The 18135-nt window shown below is 35.8% G+C and overlaps 3 protein-coding genes across 6 annotated transcripts; 2 read left to right on the top strand and 1 right to left on the bottom strand.

Moving 5' to 3' along the window:
* The first annotated feature begins 2019 nt into the window (after positions 1-2019).
* LOC105167917 (putative 2' cyclic ADP-D-ribose synthase BdTIR) lies at positions 2020-3554 on the top strand. Its single transcript, XM_011087794.3, has 2 exons — positions 2020-2617; positions 3200-3554. The coding sequence occupies exons 1-2, from the start codon at positions 2118-2120 to the stop codon at positions 3315-3317; spliced, it is 618 nt and encodes a 205-aa protein (XP_011086096.1). The 5' UTR covers positions 2020-2117; the 3' UTR covers positions 3318-3554.
* Positions 3555-4629: 1075 nt separating this feature from the next.
* LOC105167916 (helicase-like transcription factor CHR28) lies at positions 4630-13877 on the bottom strand. Of its 2 annotated transcripts, none has more exons than XM_011087792.3 (11): positions 13435-13877; positions 12363-12396; positions 10870-12173; positions 10279-10350; positions 9243-9320; positions 8263-9157; positions 7258-7388; positions 6939-7160; positions 5584-6177; positions 5295-5504; positions 4630-5148 (listed from the first exon to the last, which is right to left on the bottom strand). In XM_011087792.3, the coding sequence occupies exons 1-11, from the start codon at positions 13567-13569 to the stop codon at positions 5041-5043; spliced, it is 3783 nt and encodes a 1260-aa protein (XP_011086094.1). In that variant the 5' UTR covers positions 13570-13877; the 3' UTR covers positions 4630-5040. The 2 variants fall into 2 exon arrangements, with proteins under 2 accessions (XP_011086094.1, XP_011086095.1); XM_011087793.3 differs by having other exon boundaries at positions 12359-12396; positions 13435-13538.
* Positions 13878-14842: 965 nt separating this feature from the next.
* Positions 14843-17575, top strand: LOC105167915 (protein GID8 homolog). 3 transcript variants are annotated; one of them, XM_011087790.2, is made up of 6 exons: positions 14843-15100; positions 15839-15998; positions 16097-16203; positions 16424-16555; positions 16767-16923; positions 17282-17575. In XM_011087790.2, exons 1-6 carry the CDS (start codon positions 15050-15052, stop codon positions 17401-17403), a joined length of 729 nt encoding a protein of 242 aa, XP_011086092.1. In that variant the 5' UTR covers positions 14843-15049; the 3' UTR covers positions 17404-17575. The 3 variants fall into 3 exon arrangements, with proteins under 3 accessions (XP_011086092.1, XP_011086091.1, XP_011086093.1); XM_011087789.3 differs by having other exon boundaries at positions 14908-15151; XM_011087791.3 differs by lacking the exon at positions 14843-15100 and adding an exon at positions 15224-15408.
* The last annotated feature ends 560 nt before the right edge of the window (positions 17576-18135 follow it).

Below are 18135 nucleotides of genomic sequence, written 5' to 3'. Positions count from 1 at the left end.
TTCAAGGGCGCAAAGTGTATTTTACCTAGTCTACACTAATTTCATATGAAAAATTTTACTTCACATTAAGTTTGATCAAATCAAACTAATTACAAAGTAAATATGATATACTTATTCTATAATTGTTTATTTTTTCTAAATTGTCCATTAACCGCAGACAAGTATATTGTACTTGCCATATAATTAGTTTAAATTTGATCGAATTGAATTATGAGTATATTGTACTTACCACATTAATTGGGTTTAAAGAACCTAGCTAGCTATTTCATTAGCTATGATTGGTTAAATTCATTTAAATTGTCAATGAGACTTAATTCAGTTGGCGATATTGAGGCATTGTAATCTTAGAAGTCACGGATTCGAACTCCTAGACCTTATTGTGTCTATTGAGTAGTAGGTGTAGATTAGATTTCATTATAGTGATTGATATCGAACGAAAATAATTATAATCAATAAAGAAATAATAGTTCATTGTTCATCCTTGTTTTCGTTCACAGATCCAATTGGGGTAACATATATAGCATGGAGAGTATGAGTGTGAGCATATTGGGTTGGGAGAAAGGTAAAATTTGTCGGTATGAATGAGAGTGACATGGATTGATAGATGAAAACATCTCTTAGTATGCGACGTCCGATGTTGCGTCAAAGTTGAAACTCCCATTTGTAGACTGCATGTGTTGAACCTTCTCGTCATCTAATCTTAGGAAATTAATATATATTGTGGTGCTTGCAGACATTGCTTTACTTTTTGATGGGGGTAAAATAAGGCAGCTAACTAACCACAACATCAAAATACTCCCATGGCCACTTGCAAATATTTGAATTACATGACTAAGACCTACATAATCACAACCATTGGAAGAAGGAGATTTTGATATATAAGTATGATCATATGACTCTTGTAAATACTTTGGACAATTTAGGATCAGATATGTGTTTTTTTAACACAATATATATATATTTATGTAATTGTGTTAATTTCACCTCCTCGATTTTGCACTTAAATTGATTTAAGCATCGAGTCTAATTAACTGGAACCTCCCAGCTGGCAAGTCTAACGTTTGCTCTTTTTTCAAGTTCCAGCACTTGTTCAAGATTTGTCGACTCCGTGCAATTCAAGAAACAAGTATATGAATATCATCTCACATATTTTCTCTCTAGAATTTGAAATAAGATATAAAATAATAAAAGAGCAAAGAATGAAAAATATTGGGGTAAACTATATCCACGCCCCCGAGGTTAATTCTAACTGCAAATACGTCTCTTTCATAACATCTTACAAGATTGCTTGAGCTTGTTTCCGACCCTGACATTCAGTGTCATTTTTTTTTTCTCTTCAATTTAATTTTAGGTTAATTATAATTTTCAATGTAAGAAGAATTTATTTATAATTATATCAAAGTTGAAGAAATGTAGATGTAATTTATCCAAAATATTGAACAAGAATAGAACAAAGCACATCCCCAAAGTACATGGGAGAAAGCATGGTCAAGATTTTCCATTAATTCTCTCAACTAACCTTTCGAGATTTTTACTTAGTCAAATCAATGATATTATTAATATTATTTTACTTATATGTGATTTATTTTTTTTAATATATAATAATGATGACAAATATAATGTACGTATTTTATAATTAGTTCAAATTTTGATCAATAGAATCGGAAAAATTATAATCTGAATGAACTTAAATTTGAATCTATTAATAGCAAATGATACTATACATATTATGTAATTAGCGTATAATAACCTAGTTCAGTCAAATTTGATATGAGTATAAAATTTTGAATAGGATAGGAGTTGAAAAGGCGTGTTTGGAGGATCAAACACTACTCCTCGCATTCAAACCCTTGTTCATCTCTAGAAAATTTTCAAGAGTCCAACGTTCTGATTGGTAAACCCTAGAAATTCTAATTCCCATTCAAAATCAGACCCCAAAATCCCTCTCAACTCTGAATTTTTTTCTTCACTTTTACCCTATAAATACATACCCCATACCTTGCCCTATTCAACCTCAAAAACATCCAAAATAATAAATAAAAAAACATAAATACTCATACTACACAAAAAAAAAAAAACAAAGGAAAAACAAAGTAACAGCTGTCTGTTTTTGGGCCATGCAACGTCGACCATCCGCCGCAGCCGCGAGGATCAACAGCATTTCCCGCCAGATCATAGGTACCAGCGGCGGACGGCCGGGACCCCAAGCGCCTCCGTGCGACGTGTTCATCAACCACCGCGGGATCGACACGAAGAGGAACGTGTCGGGGCTGCTGTACCACCACCTCCGCGGGCTCCGCCTCCGCCCTTTCTTGGACAGCAAGAGTATGAAACCGGGGGATAGGCTGTTCGACAGGATTGAGGTGGCGATTCGGGAATGTAAGGTGGGAGTCGCCGTCTTCTCTCCCATGTACTGCGATTCCTACTTCTGTTTGCACGAGCTGAGGCTCTTGATGGAGACCAGCAAGAAGATCGTCCCCATCTTTTGCGACGTTAAACCGTCGGAGCTTCGAGTCAAGGACGACGGGTCTCGCCCGGCTACGGACCTCGAAAAGTTCCGGTGGGCCCTGGAAGAGGCAAAGTATACGGTTGGAATAACGTTTGACACCTTAAGAGGGTACGTCGTCGTACATGAAACGATAAAAAGATCTCAAATTTATTTAATTTCTTTCCTTATTACTTTACAAAAAATATAATATACAGTGTTCGAAAATAGAAAATTTTAATCCAAAACAAGTTTGGTCGACCAAAATTAATTATATGACAAATATAGTATATTAATCGCATGATTCTTAATAAACGGAAAATCTACTTTAACATCGTCCGTTCTGCACTCATTCCAAAGTATATGTTTGAACAGAACCACACAAGAGTAGATTAAAAACCTCTAGTAAAACGCCCGTCCCTTCACCCAACGGATAAAGTACATTACATAGTCTAAGGATTGGCAAATGGCAACTTACCCATTCAATAACTTTGGCACTGGACATCGAGGGGGTCAATTCCATAATAGACGTAGGTTGGCATTCCTCCCCCTTCTTCGGGGCCTATTTGAAAGAGAATTCAATACTTCTTAGTCGATGTACAGTTTAATGAAAATAACCAATCATATTATTTGTTTAATTCAGTTAAATTTGATTTGATAAGAATTCTTTATTGAAAAGTACTATCTAATTTAAATTAATGGAAATTAATTCAGGGATTGGCCGGAATTTCTTGAAAGCGCGACGGATGCAGTGATCAAGAACTTGATTGAAGTGGAAGAGGAAGGACTAAGGAGGAAGCAAAAATTGGCGCATGCATCCTTGTCGTCCTGAGATTCTTTCTTCAAATTCTTTCATTCTTTTTTTTTTTCTTAATTTTCTTTCAAAATTAGATTAATATTCCTCCGTTTTTATTGAAGTAATTTACATTAGCCAACACATTCATTATTCTTTCTTAGCAATTTCAAGAATATGTAATTGTTCTTGGAGGGGAAAAAAATAAGCTTGTAAAGTTGTAATCAATGGATCTAACCATTGTACTTCAAGTGGATATATGCATGAGTTTGTTGTAGTAATTCCTCTATTTTCGTGGATATAATGTAGTCGAAGACAATGCATTTTCATGTATTCTAACTATTCAAAATTTAAAGGTATAAGCACTAAACTACATTTTCATGTTTTCTAACTAATTTAAACATAAATATATCACACACACTGTTTAGGGATAATTACACTTTCCATACAAATTTTTTTAGGTTCGAAAAATTACGTACATCTAATACTTCTGAAGTTTGCTTTTACCCAACAAACATGTCACTCCGTTAGTCAAAATTTACTGAAATTGATGATATTACCAAAAAAAAAAATGAATAGAGATTAATATTTATCCTCGATTGACTTATTACTGATTTATTATGGGTCAAATATTCTTTTCGGACTACACTACCCTTATTATGGTAAAAATATATATCCTCGCATGCATTAGCGTCTAATAATATATAAAAATAATTTGTCCATAGAGAGATTTATTTAACTTGTAATAAATAAATAATAAGTCATTCGATAAATATAGATAGTTATTGATTCTTTTGTTAATATTAGTAAATTAGATTAATTTTAACTAACCAAAAAACTTATTCGTCAGGAGAAAACAAACGTCAGGAGTAGATGTAATTTTTTAAATCACATAAATTCTACATATAATTATACTAAATCTCAAGAAAAGAAAGTGTAAGTATCCTACTATTCATGTTGTCTTCACGTCAAACAAAATTTATTGACCAAAGGGGTCAAATTGTTGAAGTGAAAATTTTAGAATAGTTATAGCATCTCCACAATTTGGTATTGTGAGCTCATTCTTATTTTTCTCACATCCATTCATACATAGAGACAACAAAACAAATTAAGGGATGGGTCCATCATTAAAGTTGTACATATACAAATCCACCAAAATTGTTTCACGATTCATCTATGATCTAATCAGTATCAAAATTTTCTAATATAAACAAGTTTTCAAGGTATTCATCTTTCATTTTATTTCTAAATCTATTTTTCACAAATTTCATCCTCACAAATCTCAAGTCTCCAATTCTCCATTCAAGACTTTAACTCTTAAACTTCCCACCGAATTGTGTCTTCTCATATATATACGAAAAAAATTAAAATTATATATAATTATAAAAAAAATTGGAAAGGTGGGCATTGTCCAAAATATGATGAAAACAGGAGGAAGGGACATTTACAATGGAAGACAAGAATTTCTAGCAATCCCTCAAGATTCCTATATCTGCTGTACGACCGACCTCTTTTAACTGCTGCTATACATGGTGTAAGAAAGAAAATCATGTCCAAGAACCGGTCCTGGGAATCTTTGCTGGGGAAAATCTTTGAGAACAATCAATGAGGAGTATAACTGTATATCATGCTATGTGCTAAAGCTTGTCAGTTTCTGATATCCAAAAGTATCTGCTCTGGTGTTCCATGCAAAAATATGGATGAAGCTGTTAGGCAATAAAGAATATGGAAAGAATCAGACAACCGAATACTTGGGAAGGTCCTAATCAACCCTGAAAAGATATTTCAAATCTTCCACTGTAAGCCGCGTCTGTCGGCTACCTGTCTCGTCCTCCCCAAAGGCAGATGAAACCATCTTTCTCTTTCGTTGCTGGATAAAGGCAAAAATATTTGTATCAGCCATCTAAGAAAATGAAACTGAAGGCAATGTAAAATGCATTTTCTCCATACACATCTTTTTTGGTAGGAGTGAACAAAATGAGGGAAACATGCAATTCAGACAATTTTTTTAGGTACCTGCAGGAGCAAAATGCGATCTTCCACTGTATCCTTCACAGTCAGTCGGAAAACGGAAACAGGGCGTTTCTGCCCTATGCGATGTGCTCTATCAATAGCTTGATCTTCAGTAGTAGGGTTCCACCATAGGTCCAAGAGGATGACATTACAAGCGGCCACCATGTTCAGTCCGAGACTTGCAGCTTTCAGAGACATAATCATAACAGAAACCTGGCATGAAGCTTCAGAATTAATACTTTGAAGATTCAAATAGAGAACGATTACAGAAAAAACCAGTAGTCTGTCAAACCTGAGGAAGAGAATTAAAATCTTTGACAGCTCTGTCTCTGGCAGCAACAGGCATTGTACCATCAAGTCTACGATACTGAATAGAAGACTTTTTTAAACAAGCCTCAAGCAAATCTAACATCCCAGTCCACTGGGAGAACACAATTGCTTTCTCTCCCATGACCTTAACCAAATTGTTTGAATCTCTAATCCTGTCCAAAGTTCTGCTATCTTCCGCAGAATCACAAATGCACAACTTCTCAGAACAACCTCCATGAATGAGCTCTGAGCCATTTTTTCTCGGGGCAAAATCCTGTGGTTTGGACAGAGACAACAAGAGATCCAAAGCAGCCTTAATTTTGGAAGAATCTTCAGGACATCTTAACGAACCAGGCTCAGAAACTTCAGCGACTTCAGAATTTGCGGCATTTGCCACATTCAGCTTATCAGAAAGAGCAATACGTAGTGTAGATGTAGAAAATACAGATGATATCGTAAGACTGGTTTTGCATTTCTTCGTGGGACATTGGGTGTCATCACCTATTATATGCTCACATATGCACTGATTGCAAAAGACATGTCCACAGACAGTTACAACAGCATCTTCAGGTGGATCCTGTGAAGTATGAGCATCTTAAGTATTTAAGTTGAAAATCCAAGCATGAACAAATCAAAAGATTAATAACTAGTGGAGATTATCTTAGAAAATTTTATAAAGTTGTTAAAGTTCATAAACATATTCAAACTAGAAGTTAATCTACGAACCAGGAATCTGAAATTCACGAGGAGTTGTTCCCCCGACACTAATTAGAGACATGAAAATATTGGATATTTAAAAACAAAAAATAAAGAGAAAAAGAAGACAGGAAGTGCTGCAAAGAAAAACCACCCTCACAACTAGGATTTTCTGTGCAAAAGAAATTTTATTCCTTTCTAGTTTCTTTGCTTGAACAGCGTAAAGAGTAAAGCCTAAAGCATAAGCCAGTGCACTGGTTGAACCACAGAATTTTAAATGGAAGAATAAGATCTAGTATTGGACAACAATAATACTTAATACATGCTCTAAGTTGCTACTCCTGCAAATTTCAATTTTATGCTTTAGTACTCCCATTCCTCCACCTGCATCCACTTTATGTGGCGTGTGTACTCATTTGGTAAGATTTCTATATTTTTGAAGTGAGATTTACCAAATGAAAACATACACTGGGGAAGCCCACCACCACCTCCACAAAGGAAACCCAGAAAGATATAAGAGAGAAACCATTCACTGGGGAAGCAGATGTGATTCATGGAGAGTAATAGTTAAATAAAAATTGACATATATTAATGATGGCAACAGCAGCAGTAACAAAGAGAAGCCCACAGATAACTGCTTACACTGCAAATCCCACAAATTGCCAAAGAGGCTTCCAAACAATTCAGAAGGGAAATTTGTTTCTCCCGAGAAAGTTTCTTTGCCATCTCAATGGAGGAAGTCATTTTTGAGTTAGAACTGAACCCCTTTACAAGAAGAGGGTGATCACAAGCTTGTCGAAGCCGCAGAAGCATTAGTAATATGTTAACATAATTCTGTTTGACAGTTCCAGCTGCAGCATATTCCTGTCAAATCGCAGCGCAAGAGGTTAACTCCACATAAGCCAGTCGCTACACAAGATACTTGCAAACAGCAGGGGATTTAACAATATTGTAAACATACTGCAAACTGAGCGCGTGATTCAGCCTCAAGTCTGCAGTAGAAATCACGCTCCTCCTTGGAAAAATCAACTTTTTTCAATTCTATAGTTTTGGGTGGGAGATTGATAATTGGCTCTCCATCAATAAGAGTACCTAAAACATCAAAATATCATTAAGCTCCTGGAGGATGCTCCTTCAATTTGAGATACTGTGTAAACATTGTGGAAGCAAATAGAAATTCAAATTGGAGCACCATCTTTCGTTAAGAATAACCAAGCCAAGCCAATATATTTCCCAATATGAAACCCCAAATAAATAAATTCAATCATGATAAAGCGTTTAAGCATCCTAGTTGTAGGCATGTCAATGGGTGGGCAATACCCAAATCCAGACCCATTATGATAGCTATTACACATACCCAATATTTTTGCATTACACAGGCCTGAACCCATTGAGATAAGTATTTTGGATACGGGAAGAGCAAAGAGCCTAAAGTACCTGTAGGTATGGTATCAGAATGGGTAAAACTTATGCCGAAGTTAAAATATATTTTTCATGCTTAAGTTAATTTTTTCGTACTGGTTCTTAATTTTTCATTTCTATCTCAAATATATTCTGTCTACTTAATTGATTAATAATGGTCTATGATTTGAACAAAATCTGAATAATTATTTAGATTTCAACAATGGTCAATTTGAACCCACTGAAAATTCGAGCAAATTTATTTTATCAATCCAGCTCATGAAATATTTTTAATAAATTAATTTAGTAGCATGTTCTCATGATATCATTACTGAAAAATACATAGCATTGCTTTATTCTTTTTAACAAATTTTAATTATTTATTTTGATGTAAAAATTTGAAATTTTATTTTTCCCAAACTTATTATGAAAAAACTAACACTAGTGTGTGTTCAAAAACAGAAAGACAAATGGTATTCAAGAAGTCAATGAAGTTTTTCATACTGCAGAAAATTGAAAATTGATAATGTAAACCAATGCATGAGAAAATGATGATTTTTTTTACCTTTAGTTCGACGGAGCATAATAGTCTTCAGCACTGCTTGTAACTTTTTGTAGCCATTCTTTGGACTCCTATGAATTGGCACCTTTAGTTGCTCACAGAATGTCCTAAAGACAGCATATGGTTCATGTCTGAGAAATCTGAAGTAGCTATAAAGATCATCAATTGCATTCTGGATAGGGGTCCCTGATAAGCACCATCTGCGTTTAGCACGAAGACCCCAGCAAGCCCTAGCTACTTGAGTCCTGTGGTTCTTAATACTCTGAGCCTCATCCAATACAACTCTAAACCATCCAACTTTGGCGAGAGGACCAGACATATTTTCAAGTAATTCATTGTTGATTCCCTTCCTAGTCTTCTTACTCTCAGAGGATTTTTTATCAGACATAGTCTCAAGTAGCTTCCTTTTCCTACAAGATGAAAATTCTTTCAGTGGAGACCCTATCTGATCATCATTTTCATCAACAACAGGCTGTTTGGGCACCTCCATGCTCACAATTGCATATGTTGTAACCACCACATCATATTTAGCCAGCTCAAGCGGATCCTTGGTACGGTTGCTTCCATAATATACTAGAACAGAAAGATCAGCTTCGCTTGTCACTTTATTGTGCAACTCCTCAGACCACTGCCGCAGGACACTTGTTGGACATACAATAAGGGTACCACCAGAAGGTCTGCCCTTAGCTTGCAGAGATGCCTTGCCACCATTAGTAGGGCTTCCATTAACTTGACAAGGTTCAGCTCCTTCGTGGTAAGTCTCTAATGCTCCGTCATCATCTTCATCCAAATTTAATGTCTCTGTTTCACTTTGTTTTTCATTGGTTTTAGGTGTTTTAGACGGTGGAGACCTTTCCTTTAGTATAAGTGCAATTGTCGATATTGTCTTCCCAAGTCCCTGCCAAAAGTGAAACTTGATGTGAGTTTCATGGCAATTATCAATAAGTAGACCATTGAAAGGAAAAGCAAATCCCCAAGGCAACCTGATCATCTGCAAGAATCCCACCAGAACAGCATGCACTTCTGGTCTCCTTGTTAACCATCCAGGATAAAGCTATTCGCTGTCGAGAAACTTAACTAGAGTCAGAAAAGGGCACCAAACCCAACCCCCTTCTTTGGGCACACGAGATAGTGATACTGATCAGAGATTGAAATGATATGAACAGAAGAAAAAGTGTACAGGCACCCTAATATTATACAGTACCATAAAAGCACATTAACTGGGCCATGTATTATGGACCATAACCAACTGTAAGCAGGAGAGTTCTGAAAATATGGATATAAGTGTACAAGTTGAATCAACGTAATCTACAGTCCATCCAGAAGTTCTCTGCCAATTCCCTTAAGATACCAAAATGCTCCTTTTGTTCTATGTATGTCACACAAGTAAATTAATCAAGTTCTGTAATAAGTTGAATCTAACAGAATTTTAAATACACCCAATTCCTAATAGGACATCTTGTTCAATCAAAACCTACTCTTGTGAAAAAATTAAAGACTGAACACAAGTAAATCTTTTTTTTTTAATTCAAGATACTTCTGCATATCTTTATTTACATATCTTGCAATGTAAATGTTTTAGATGGTTCCATGACGGTGCAATGAATTGTGAGCCACAATCCAAGAGAAGTTCAACAAGACTATATGTGCTTCAGGGTTACAATCAAAACAAATATAGTATTACGACATTGATAAAAAAAATGGGCACCCAAACAGCTTTCCAATCATTGTTCATATAGTGTTAAAGCAAAATTTTATCACTTTTTAGCTTCAGAAGAAAATTGAGTAGCATACTTGAACAAGAAAGAATTAAGACATACTCACTAATATAGAATGAAAAACAAAGATATTAACAGCAATAACATTGATACAATATTATTTATAATTCTATGAGGACAAAAGTAGATAAAACAGTGAACAGAAGTGAAATGGATTTTCTAAAGCTTTGAGAATCTCAGACAACGTAATTTCTTGCGTACATCAATGCTTCTGTTCTTATACCAAGTCACAATTATGTACCTGGTGTTTCAGCAGAGGCACAGACAAAACACCATCTGGTGGAGTAGCTTCTGATTTAGGCTGTGAAAGATCCTGGAACAAATGCAACTTTTCTGTAAAGCTAATTCTCAAATTAATGAACAAGATTACAAGAATACTTAACAGTCTCTAATAAATGAAGCATGTGCTAATATCTCACTGCAGAAATACACCACCTCACCTCATCACATAGAAGGTAATCAAAATCCAATAAAATCCTCATATGAATTGGTCATGACAAAGTTCTGAAGGCCTAAAATGGGTAAAGTAATATAATTACACCAGTGATGATCCCATTTGAGACTCTTCCTAAATGTTAAATAAAATGGCATTATTCAATGGAGCATAGTACATAAAGAGACCATCTGGAGACCCATGTCTGCTTTTCTCTTGTTCATATCTCTGAATAACACTGATCCCAAAAGGAAACTAAACCAGACAATCCAAGAGAAGACAAAAATGAGGGGAATTATAGAGGATGAGACATGGAGATCAATGAATTATAACTCTCGATGCTTTACTCAAAAGCAACTCAAAAGTAAACAGCAAAAGCTCTTTGATTAGAAAATTCACCTGTAGAGCAACTCGAAAGATGACCCGTTCATCATTTGATTTATGTCTTGAATGCGCTGCTACCATCTGGTTACCTGTGTCTCTAGATGTAAAAAATTGTGAAGCAACAATCGACTTTGCATTCATTGCAGTACGACTCGGACATGCTGGAGCACTCATATCCTCAAGAATACACACATCAGAATCACAGTCAACATTACTTTGCCTAGTCATGTTATTCTGAACCCCTTGGTAAGTGATTTTCGAAGGGTAAGAATTTTTCTCTGGAACCTCATTTTCCATCTTCAACTTCAGGGAATCATTTTCCGCCTTAACAGGAGGGAGTGGCAATTTCGCAGGTTGTCCTGGGAACTGTAGAACAGGGTCCAATTCATGAGCAACAACAGTAGAATTTTGCACAGGTGTTTCACCAGCCATACTAACAGAATGGAAAGTTCTCCTTGATTCAAAAACTGTCTCTTCTTTTTCATCCTTCGCACAGGGCCCATTGTTCTTACAAGGAATCAAAGACAGTGAGCTGGATGAAGGCCACCTTATACCTTCAGTAGCAGACAGCTCACAGGGAGCATCATAATATTTCCTACCAGTTACACCATTGACTACTTCAGAAGCCCTAGAAATTATGTCATTAGATGTAATTGATGGAATATTCTTCTTGCCCGGGATGCGACCTTGTATTTTACTGTAATCATTGGGCAAAGTAGTAGGAGAAGGCTCTTTGAACTCGTTTCCCACAGCGGGCATGCAACTGTATTTGGTAGTTCCAACGCCACTTTCTATAGGACTAGCGCCAGAAATTTCACATGTGGGTTTGCTCTGCCCAGCTTTATTTCTGAACAAGTCTTCAAAGGGTGTTGTAGGATTTTTTTCTTCACCCATAATGCCATCATCATAACCAAATGACTTAACGGCAGAACTATGAGGAAAATATATTCCATCATCTGATCTAAAAAGGTATGGATCGATATATTCACGGGAAAGATCTGGCATATTAAACCCAGTAAATTCACAACAACTGGGGCCAGAAATTTCACATTTTGGTTTGCTCTGTCCGGCTTTATTTCTGACCAAATCTTCAAAGGCTGTTGTAGGATTTTTTTCTTCACCCATAATGCCGTCATTGTAACCAAATGACGTAACAGGAGAACTATCAGGAAAATATAGTTCGTCATCTGACCTAAAAAGGTATGGATTGATATATTCATGGGAAAGATCTGACATCTGAAACCCAGTAAATTCGCGACAACTAGACTCAGCATGGGATGCATCCCCAAAAGTCCTGTCTCCCTGTATGGTCGATGAATCTTCAATTCGTACAACAGAAGTCTCGAGATTAGTCTCTTCCAATATTTCATGGGGTTATAAAAAGGCAAACAATGTCAATGCAAAATGCTAGATACTAAATTCAGAAAGTCGCATAGGCAAACACCCAAAAGGACAGAACAACAACCCAAATCGAAAAAAAGAGCACAAAAGAAAAAATGCTTACCGACCTTTTAGGCCATTTGTATCTTCCACCCTACTGCCCTGCAAATTGACAATGACTAAAGTCATGGAGAATCAACAAAGTCAAACCATGAACCCCCCAACGGCAGGAGGAAACTCAACTTTTAACCCAGTTATCTGAACAAGTCTGCACAAAATCACCCTAACACATGGCAGGCAGAGGCTAATATGGGGAAGGAGGAGGCAGGGTGCTAGAGGTAGCAATGATGGGAAATTATGAAGAGAAACCATTTCATAAGCCATTTACATGATAAATTGATCAGTTCTTGTTTTGCTTTTGTTTCCTGTTTATGAGACAACACAGTGCAACAGTATTGTGAGGTCCCGAATGATGCCACAACTCAAATAGTAAATCCATCTCGCTCCTACACAGACTCTTCCAAGGGAAATTCATCCATGGTCTGCAAATGGTTACACTCTCAGAGATTGGAATATCAAATCTTTCTTCTTACTAACTCTCATGGGGCAAACTCAAAAGCACAAAAGGAAAGTGACTGAAACAATGCCATAGTACATAAAGGCTTTCTATTTAAGAATTTTTAAATAGAAAAAAGTATCACACTACATCCACTCAAGCGACTAATCCTTGTTAAGTTCTCAGAGTTAAAATGATTCTCCAATCAGATCAATATCCACGCATAAAGCTGCACACCATCAGTGATCAATCCATGAAGTGATCCAAACACCACAAGCTAAAATGGGTCCGAAAAAATCAGAGCAACTTCAAGAAAACTGGTATACATAACAACAAATACTATACTGTCGATAGCCACACACCATGATTCAATCCAAGTGCACATGAAAATCCAATTTTCCAAGCAAAATTGCCAAGTATAGGCAAGAGGTCAGTTGAAATTCAGATCGGAAAACATGGCATAAACTTGCATAAAATCAAGTGACAGTAAATCATTCATCATCACCCTCAAAACCACCCCAGCCCCAGTTACCACAACAAAATATGAACAAAGTCTACCCAGTATATAACCAGTCATCACCAAGTAAAAATGGAAATACATCAATTAACATTCTCAAGTAGTATGCATAGAGTCCAAAAATTACCTCAGAACCGGGTGGCGGCCCAACGAATCTCCAAAAAGCTTCAACGTCGAGGAGAACATCTTCGTACTCCTCCTCCAAAGTGAATATCTGATCCATTATCACCGGCGATCCCTCGTCTGTCTCCACCATCAACATCTCAGTCCAATCGAACCTACAAATAAGAATACAAAAAACCCTAATATTCCCACACCCCAAAAGAAAAATTAAATCCCAACCCCTATTCTTCAGTGGACACACATAAATACAGGCATTGATACGGGAGTATAGATAAATAAAAAGGAAATATAACTATGGGGAGAAGAAATCGGGCAGAAGGTATCCACCAATTTCAGTGGGATTTCAACAAGTCAGAAAAGGAAGTTTCAAGAAGTGAAAACTGAAGAGGAAAGCGGGGGTGGGTCAATATACGCCGCGTTGGCCGGTTGTCATGCGGAGTATGAAAAGATTAGGAAAGTAACCACGTTAAGTCATGTGTGTAAAATAATTAACTGCCTTGTCAGAACACGACTCTCCCCTCTTTACACATTTCATATTATTCCCATCTCCCGCCACCCAACCACATCTAATTTCATTCCCCAAATACTCCTACCTCCGATTTAATTTTTCAACCAATTAACTATTCAGTCACATCTATTTAAAAAAGTACTGCATTCACATATTAAATTTACTCCATTTTGTTTAATTTTATTATTAGTTAAAATATAAATAACACATTAAAATACGTGTTGCGTATACGTACGATGATTGCCATTGACATAATATAATACTGTACAAAAGTTTAGGTAATAATTCATTATTTTTTTTATTATTGAAAAAATGATTATCTATTAATTTTATTTATAATTAAACTAATGTGTTCAATTTATAAAAGTGTTTTAAAGTATTTTAAAATAAAATATGTCAAGAAATAACAACTTATTTATTTATAATGATATTATGTCCATTTTAGTAATTTTAAACACCCTAATATCTTATTTTATCCAAACAGTTTAGAAACTTATTTTTAAAATAAGATCTAATATCTTATAAACTCCTAAAATATGTTACGAGATATAAGAGTTTATAAGATATTATAAAAAAATTAGCCAAACACCATCTTAATTATGCCAATTATAAATATTTACTTTATCAATACATTGTTATCTTTTTCTGTATTTATACAAAGAAAATAAAATGACGATTTTGACACTGCTGCACTAATTTTTTGTAATTCAAAAAATAATTTTTAAGTGACTTATTTAATTTTTTTAAAATTTACATTAACTTAAATGTCAAATTAATATATTTTATTTTTATTTAAATATATTTTAAAATATAATATATTATTTATTATATGGACACAGAAATAACTTGGTGCCACCACTAATATATAAAAATCGAAAAAGGAAAGTCTAGGGGCATTTACGGAAAAAAGTACCCCCGCCCCTCCCCCGACCTCAGTTTCCCAGGGCCCGAAACTATTGTCTTACAGTTCTTTGCATCAACACTGCGCGGTAAATTAAACAAATTGACAGAGCGAGTAAATGTTTAGTTAATGGAAGGTAAATGAAGGGGAGCTGGATTAACCTTTTTTTCCTATTACATGGGTTGTGAGGGCGCGGAGTGGTGAATACTGATGTCATTGTTCTGGATTGTCATTCGCCAACTCGCCGAAATCCAAGCCATGGTAAACCCCTCTCTCCCAGCCCGCAGCCGCATCGCCACAGCAAAATTAGAAGTAAACAAGAAAACAAGAATTGCGTGTTCTGAGTATCTTTTTTTTTTTTTGGGGTTTGATCTTATTTGGGTGTTTTTCGATTCACTTATTAAGGGGTTTATGACTGTTGATGTGCTTATTTACATAATTCCGCTGTCGATTTGTGCGGATTAATATAGAGTGAGATTTCTCGGAGTAGTTTATGGGGGTTTCTTGTCCAGTGCTGTTCCCTTTAGGGTTCCTTTTGTATTCATTGATTGCCGAAAAGTATTGTACAGGTATATTATCCAAAAAAAAGAAAGAAAGAAATTATTGCCTAGCGAGAATGTCTGGGAGCATATTTATTGTTTTTGTTAGAAGAATCAGTGGAAACCCTTCTTTTTTTTTTTAGGGTTTATATGAGGCTGAAGTATGATTATTCGCAGTTTGCTTTTTCCTTTTTTTTTGTTGTATGTGTGTGTGTTGGGGGTACTATTATTCTTGTTGATAATGTGTAAAATATTTATATCAATGTGTTTACTTCATGAACTTCTTTTACATGTCATTTCTGGTAAATTAGCAGGTATTATAATCTTTTAGGCTCATCATAAGACTATTTTTGTGTCATTGATTTATTCTTTGCCCTTCTGGTCTATGATCAATAATGCTGCATGCATAAAACTATTCAGTGCATTTGTATTTTCTTATACATCTGGGTTACTTTTACAGGCTACATCGAAGAAAGTTATAACTAGGGCAGATTGGGAGAAAAAGCTGAATGACGTTAAAGTTAGAAAGGAGGATATGAATAAATTGGTGATGAATTTTCTGGTTACCGAAGGTTATGTGGAGGCTGCGGAAAAATTCAGACTCGAATCTGGGACAGAGCGTATCCTTTTTGAAGTTTTCTGTAATCTGTTGTGTTAGTCTGTCTGATTTACAAGTAAGTAGTTATACGTATGTATCAATTTCCTTATCAGAAAATAGCAGATATAGATCTTGCAACTATCACTGATCGTATGGCAGTTAAGAAGGCAGTACAGAGTGGTAATGTGGAGGATGCTATTGAAAAAGTTAATGATTTGAACCCCGAGGTGCGTGTGAGGATATGACTTTGCTACTGCTTCCAAGTAATTCTGACTAATTCATCAGAATCCATGGTATTGATAATCACAAGTTTGTTGCCAGGACTTGTGATTGAATTTTGATCTTGTTAATATATTAGTACAGGGGACGATCTCCAGCCACAGCTTTACATGTTTGGTTTCCTGTTTTTCACATTGTAACAATATATTTTGATTGTTCTGAATGCAGATACTGGATACCAATCCCCAACTCTTTTTTCATCTCCAACAGCAAAGGTTGATAGAATTGATCCGAAATGGGAAGGTAGAAGAGGCTTTGGAGTTTGCTCAAGAGGAACTTGCTCCAAGGGGAGAGGAAAATGTAATCAAACTGATTCACCACTTTTCGTGTAACATTATAATGAAGATTATCAGTGCTCTTAACTGGTGTAGCTTAGTGGTTCTATTACTTACTGGGACACATGCAATCATATTATCCTTACCTTTTTCTGCGGTATCAATAGAATGTACCATTTCTGGAATTATACTTTATTACTTCATTTATCTCATTGTAAGGATATCCATAATTTCAGCAAGGCTTTTTAGAAGAGTTGGAGAGGACTGTTGCACTGCTTGCTTTTGAAGATGTCTCCAACTGCCCAGTTGGTGAGCTGCTTGATATATCCCAGCGTCTTAAGACTGCTAGTGAGGTGAATGCAGCCATCCTTACCAGTCAAAGCCATGAAAAAGGTTAGTCTCTGCTGTATGGAGAAAATTTTGTGAATATGGATATAATTCATAAAATCTATAACCTTTTCCGAGCATCGTCTCACGGTTCTTGGATACATTAACACTAGTTATCAAATCAGAGTTAAAAACAAACCTGGCGAGCATATTCATGTAGTGAAAATCTTGTTCTGCATGAAAGTTCTTTTCTTGACTATCCTTGGCCAATTGCATAATCCTTTTCAGGGTCAACATGTCATTGTGGAAGTTCACTGATGTGGTGAACTATTAATGTTACTGCGCTTCACTTGCTGAGTATCTAATGCATTATATTGCCACAAGATAAACAAGAGTTGCTTAATGTATGTTTGTATTTTAACAGATCCAAAACTGCCAAGCCTATTGAAAATGCTGATATGGGTGCAAACCCAGCTCGACGAGAAAGCCTCTTACCCTCGAATAAACGATCTATCTACAGCTGTGCTGGAGGATCCTGCTGTTTGAGCCCTAAACCGAAAGGAAATGAAGCTCAGAAGGTCATGTAGAAGAGGTGATTTGTCATGAATCAGCAATGTCTGTACTTGTGTATGGTTTTAGCCCCATGTAAATTCTATAACAACTGTGGAACTCTTATTGCATTGCACCTGGCTCCCAAATAAATATGAATTATTTAACATTTCTGCATCTTGTCTTAATTAGTAGATTAGCTTTTATCACTGAAGAAACCATACCAAGTGTATCATTCCCCGACAAGTTGAACATGGTTGTTGCAACAGTTACCGCGACTGTGAAGGTACTCGGATAATGTATTTCGCACTAATATCCACTTTACATCCAAGAATTCAGATTGTATTCCATAGTTAAAATGCGTGTTCATTGTATATAAGGCATTTAAAAAATACATTTTGTGCACTTAGCATGTTTTTTTAATACCACCTTACATGGTCACCGAACTTTTGGTTGTTTGTACATTGGGTTTGGGGGGCCACCGTAAGAGAAATGCTCGTATACTTGCATAGTTGCACATTCAAAATATGGTATTTCTTCCCAAATTTCAATGAAAAAGTACTCCATGTGCATGGGTAATAGGGTAAAAAATATAGGAATTGCACTGTTATTAGTACACATGACAGTACTAATAACAAATAGCTCAAGAAAGAAAAATGGTCTCCCAAATGTTGCTAATTAATTGCTATCATCATTCATTCCGCCAACACAACAAACACACAAATGATG

This window comes from Sesamum indicum, linkage group LG8, assembly GCF_026168435.1.
Source record: "Sesamum indicum cultivar Baizhima isolate 11 linkage group LG8, ASM2616843v1, whole genome shotgun sequence".
Lineage (NCBI taxonomy): Eukaryota > Viridiplantae > Streptophyta > Magnoliopsida > Lamiales > Pedaliaceae > Sesamum > Sesamum indicum.
The sequence above is the reverse complement of the archived record's forward strand: the minus strand, read 5'-3'. Positions and strand labels throughout refer to the sequence as shown.